Here is a 6,144-nt window from a genome sequence, read left to right on the forward strand (position 1 = left end):
CAGTCTGAGGTCAAGAGCGCTCTGGAGCAGGTTTTCATCCAAGATGTCTCTGTATGTCACTGCAGTCACCTTTCCCTTTATCCTGACTAGTCTCCCAGTTCCTGCCGCTGAAAAACATCCCCACAGCATGATGCTGCCACCACCATGCTTCACTGTAGGGATGGTATTGGCCTGGTGATGAGCAGTGCCTGGTTTCCTCCAAATGTGACGCCTGGCATTCACACCAAAGAATTCAATCTTTGTCTCATCAGACCAGAGAATTTTGGTTATCATGGTCTGAGAGTAATTCAGGTGCCTTTTGGCAAACTCCAGGCGGGCTGCCATGTTTCTTTTACTAATAAGTGGCTTCTGTCTGTCCACTCTACCATACAGGCCTGATTGGTGGATTGCTGCAGAGATTGTTGTCCTTCTGGAAGGTTCTCCTCTCTCCACAGAGGACCTCTGGAGCTCTGATAGAGTGACCATCGGGTTCTTGGTCACCTCCCTGACTAAGGCCCTTCTCCCCCGATCACTCAGTTTAGATGGCCGGCCAGCTCTAGGAGAAGTCCTGTTGGTTTCGAACTTCTTCCACTTACGGATGATGGAAGCCACTGTGCTCATTGGGACCTTCAAAGCAGTAGAAATATTTCTGTAACCTTCCTCAGATTTGTGCCTTGAGACAATCCTGTCTCGGAGATCTACAGACAATTCCTTTGACTTCATGCTTGGTTTGTGCTCTGACATGAACTGTCAACTGTGGGACCTTATATAGACAGGTGTGTGCCTTTCCAAATCATGTCCAATCAGCTGAATTTACCACAGGTGGACTCCAATTAAGCTGTAGAAACATCTCAGAGGAAACAGGATGCACCTGAGCTCAATTTTGAGCTTCATGGCAAAGGCTGTGAATACTTATGTACATGTGCTGATTTTTAATACATTTGCAAAAATCTTAAGTAAACTTTTTTTCACGTTGTCATTATGTGTAGAATTCTGAGGAAAAAATTTATTTAATCCATTTTGGAATAAGGCTGTAACATAACAAAATGTGGAAAAAGTGATGCGCTGTGAATAAATACTTTCTGGATGCACTGTAAATGTCATGTAAAAGAATGAGAGACCTTTTATTTTAAAAAATAAGGAAGACCATGTAGCATTTATGAAACATACAGTACTGTATATGGCATTGCTTTTACAACATAGAAAACAAACTCCTACAATATATAAACTGCTGTACACACATTTCAGTGGATCTGTAAAATGTGCTGTAAGTCCACTTTAGCAAGTGCTATAATTTGAACATCTGGTTTAAATTCTAAAAACAACCACAGACTGGCCCCTTTAACGGGGAAAAAAAAGGTGGTTAAATACTATTTCTTGTTAAAGATTGCTGATCAAATTAGAATGTGTGGAATCTGACAGCAATGTAACTAGATGAATTCTGAATTGTTTGAAAGGCAATATGGTGACAAGTTAATTAATTTTGAAAGGTCCATGCACTGACTTCTGTGTCGCTGATCCTTAAAATACATGTGGTTTTTGTTGGTAAATGATTAGGGGGAAGATGTTGCATCCAAACTTTGTTCAGAGATGGAGAAAAACCTGGAAATGAAGTGCATAAATGTATGTAATTCTTTAAGTTGGGTAGAGAGTATGAGATTTTGGTTGATTGTTGCTTTTTAAAGTAGTGTATATAAAAATAAAATGGATGTCAAACTGTTACTGTTGATTTAAGACTGCACTCAGTGAAAAGCACCATACAAAAATGAACTAAATTAGATTGAAATTGTATTTTGTTAAGTTGATGTCAATTTAGGGTTGAGTTGTCTCTCTAGCTGTATACATTATGTAGTTCGCTATATATATAGATAGATATATAGATAGATCGATCGATCAAAGAAAGATACATTTCTAGTTTACTGTAGGCATAGATTATTGTTCATAAATCAATGATTTGTCATAAATTAAATAGCAAAACTCAAATGATTCAAATAAAAACTTAATTATATTTTGCTTGAGAATCCATTTACTTTCCGCTTGAAAAACATTTACTATTGTTATCCATCCCATTTTTGTGACATCTAAAGCTGGAAATTAACAAAGCGATTCAGGCGTTCTTCCTCATTTATGAAGGTTTTTTAGGATGAAAAGATTAAATATGTGAAATTGAAAATCAATTTGAAAACATTATGGAGAAGAAACAAATGTGCCCCTCCGAAACTATGAATATATGTAATTTTATTTTTCACTTGTAAAATTCAAGGAAGTGATAAGACTAAAATTTATTTTCCAATAGATTTGCATCCTAAATTAGCTAAAATAATTAAATTAGTATTCCTTTCTTGTAGTATTAATTTCTTTTATTGTACATCTTTCTGCTGTGATGTGACGTTCTGTGCTTAAATTGGACAAAGAATTCAGCGCCTTATTAAAATTTTACTCCTATGTGAATTCTCTGATGTTTTTGAAGACTGTTTTTCCATGTAAATGACCTGCCACATTCCGTACAACAAAATGGTTTCTCTCCTGTGTGGATTCTCATATGTAACCGAAGGTAACTCTTCACTTTAAATTTCTTGCCACACTCAGTACAACAATATGGCTTCTCGCCTGTATGAATTCTCATATGGATCTGAAGATAGGCTTTTGTTGCAAACCACTTATTACATATGCTACAGCTATATTGTTTATCTTCATTGTGACTTTTCTTTGTGAATCTTCTACCACATTCAGTGCAACAGTATGGACTCTCTTGAAACCTTTCTCCACATATTTGGCAAAGATGCAAGCAGGTCTTTGAATGTGTCTTTTGAGGCATTTTAGCAGAATTTCTCCTCTTCAGCTTTACCACAGGTAAAGAACTGCTTTTCCATGATGGTACTGATCTGTTTTTCATTTTTTTGGTGACCTCTTGTTGTTCCTGATTTGGTGTTGAATTTGGAGAGTGTTGTTCAGATGATGATAAAATGGATCCAGAATAGTCTTGTAAATCTAAAATAAGAGTAGTGTGAATGTTTAGCATAAAATGGGCAAATTATTCTGTATTTTAATTTTCATATAGCACTATGTCAAAGAAAATACATTTTAAACAATTCAATGTAAGAGTAAAATTATAAAGTCTGGATCTCTCCCAATCTTGTCTGTCAAAAGGCTTAGATTCTACCCATCTTCCTACATGTGACAGGCCTACATGAGACCTCCTTGAGACTTTCAGTCTGACCTAACTAAACTAGGCCATATTAGCCATTTAGCCACCATGTGCTTGAAGGTGGATACCAACCTAACGTGTAACTCCAGATGTGAATCTTGGTATGCCTATTTCTGATGAGATTAGCTTTGATTTATTTAAAAACCTTCATCTAAGATTTTTTAGCTCTTAGATTAGCATGCCTTGGGTAATAGTACTATGCCTTTGAAAAACCAACCTGCAGAATGGCAGTACATTTGTTGCAGCAAATCACACTACAGCAGTAAAGCTTTCAGTTTAACAGTCTGTCTACTTTCTTATCTTCACTTAGTGTCACATGATGTAGTAAAACAAATAGCAAACTGCCTTCAATTTGGGAAAATTAGATTTTATAAAACACATTTAAGAATGCAGTATTTTGTATATCTGGGAACACTAAAAAGATTATCTTGTGTAGTATCAACTTTCGGTCTAAGGGACATTAATCAGCATTTCACTCTGAAAATCTGATTCCCCACCCAGGGTCAATTCCTGCCTTTCGATTAATTCTGCCAAAATATGCTGTCAGTTGAATTAGGAAGATTTGGAAAAGGACAGATGAAAGAACTCTTGATAGACCTCCTAAATACATTGAGTTAAGAATTAAATTAATTATATCAGGCCAGTATTCTTAGCTACTTCACATCCAAAAACTGAAAGTATGGGCATAAGTGCCTTTTATGAATGGGATATGAAGAGAAGGAGATACATATGAGACATTCGTTCTTGATACTGAAGCATGTAATGAGCCTGTAACAAAAAAAAAAAACCTCATATTCTGAGCGGATTAGGTTGTTACTAAAGTGCAGATTTATGAAGATTTGGCAAACCATTTTGTAATCAAGGCTAAATATTGTTTTCCTTTTGTCTCTCTTTCAGTATTTCCCATTTCTGTGTTTCATTTCACTGTGTCTTGCATTGCTCCAATGTCTGTTTTGCCAATAAAAGGTGTCATTTTGTTTGACTTCTCATTACATCCATAATGGTTAACACGGAACAACACCCTAGTACTAAAGTGTATATTGTAAATGAAAGAATACCCCCTGGTGCCAGACTACCCTTATAAAAATGGATTCATTTTAATATGGCATGCACAAACACAAGGACTAAAGCCACCGTAGCTTACTGTCTTGTGTCTGTATAAATAACATTGTTCATCCCTTTCACTCCTCTCTACATTTAACAAGCACCTTACAATCTTAAGTGTATGTTACAGCACAGTCAGGTTTATCTTCAAAACAGAATTAATTTTCCCTAAAACTTCTTATATATTTTCTCATCAGCACTATAGCTATGTTGAATTCAAGAAGGTTTAGAGATCCTTTTGAATCATGAATTGTTATTGTGTGTTCTCAGTACATTATTCATATTTGTAGAAATCTCATGTCTGTGTGTACTGATAACAATGGCTGTTATGTGTTGTCACTTGACTTATTTCTTTTATCTTGGTAACAATGTCCAACGTTTTGCACGTTGTTGCTGCAAACATATTTCTCACTGTCTAGTAAGAAGTTTATAGGTTCATTATTGTCCTGTGTACAGAGTGCAGTGAAATACAGTGACAACCTTCTTTATCGTTTTTCGACTTACGTGTTTCAAGCAGAATGTCTGCAATTGGTTCTTCCTCCTCTCCATTGCTGTAGAAGGCCTCCTCCTCCTCCTCCTTATATGTCTTCTTGCCAGACTGCAGAGAATCACTTCGGCTCAGCAATATATGGTCTTGTTGAAGCACTGAATGACAGTCTGTTTCCTGAACAATTTCAGACTCTGTTATTTTTGGACACACATCTTCAATAACTGGTTCTGAATTAAGGGACTCTTCATCAAAATGATGTACACTTTTTTTCTCCATTGTTTTCTGTTCACAGTCATTTTGTTGAATGTGGGCAGAAGCCATATCACAAAAATCTTGCTTAGTAATGACTGTAAGGACCTGCAAATCTTCTTCCCTATAGTTGACAAATTTCTCCTCAGTATCATTTTTTTTTATTTGGGGTGACTGTTGTTCCATTCTATCAGTTTCACAGAGGCCAGTCTGCAGAGAAGGATTACCCTCTTCATCAAAGACTCCTCCTTTGCTTTTAGAATCTAGTTGTAGTGGCTCAAGGACTGGCTCACAAGGTTGATCTTCCATTTTTCTTTCTTTTTTTTTTTTTTTTTTTTTTCTCTTCCTCTCCTCACTGGAAAGGTAGTTTCTGCTTTTTCTGTGAAAATACAAAAATATCACCATACCTACAATTGTTTAAAATCCTCAGTTTATAATCAGAAAGTCGCTCTTTCAGAATTTATTTACTTTTAATGGAATTATTTTATTATCTATGTAAAGCTATAAAAACCTGTCTAAGAATAGTAATACATCCCTGTCCTTAAATATGTTATTTCATATTTCTAAAAATAACACATACTAATATACATATATTCAACACGCATGTATTTGGCAGATCCCCAAGTATTAGAAGGCATTTTAAACATTATTTATATCTATTCAAATATTCTGAATTACAGAGTACCATGGTGGTGCTCATGGATTAAGCTTACTGGAATTGATTTGTGTACCTGGGTATTCTCTATGTGGAGTTTGAAAATTCTCCACATGCCTATATTTGGGTTTTCCCTATGTTCAGGTTAGGTTAACAGACAATCCAAAACTGATCAGTATGTTCAGATGCAACACCCTTCGATAATGAGTTGGATCAATGTGCATAAGAATGCACCATTTTCCAATATGTATAATTTTAATATATATCCTACATAAAATAATTTTTAATCTCATCAATAATTAAAATGTAGGATAAAGCAAGTTTGAATTAAGTATTGCATCAAGTTTGACTTCAAAATTTTCATTTACATATATATATATATATATATATATGTATATATATATGTATATATATATGTATATATGTATATATATATGTATGTATATGTATATATGTATG

General features: G+C 35.1%; 1 protein-coding gene across 1 annotated transcript; it reads right to left on the minus strand.

Annotated features, from left to right (window-relative positions):
• Positions 1–2,407: 2,407 nt before the first annotated feature.
• On the minus strand, positions 2,408–5,339 carry LOC120538633 (zinc finger protein 578-like). The gene is made up of 2 exons (XM_039768021.1): positions 4,796–5,339; positions 2,408–2,970 (listed from the first exon to the last, which is right to left on the minus strand). The coding sequence occupies exons 1-2, from the start codon at positions 5,337–5,339 to the stop codon at positions 2,408–2,410; spliced, it is 1,107 nt and encodes a 368-aa protein (XP_039623955.1).
• Positions 5,340–6,144: the final 805 nt, after the last annotated feature.

This window comes from Polypterus senegalus, chromosome 11, assembly GCF_016835505.1.
Source record: "Polypterus senegalus isolate Bchr_013 chromosome 11, ASM1683550v1, whole genome shotgun sequence".
NCBI classification, from domain to species: domain Eukaryota; kingdom Metazoa; phylum Chordata; class Cladistia; order Polypteriformes; family Polypteridae; genus Polypterus; species Polypterus senegalus.

Bases quoted from the DNA above. Each gene is read 5' to 3' on its own strand.
- LOC120538633 (XM_039768021.1), bottom strand. From the start codon at position 5,339: ATGGAAGATCAACCTTGTGAGCCAGTCCTTGAGCCACTACAACTAGAT. The intron at 2,971-4,795 runs GTAAGTCGAAAA...CTCTTATTTTAG, and splicing joins AGACATTCTGCTTGAAACAC to ATTTACAAGACTATTCTGGA.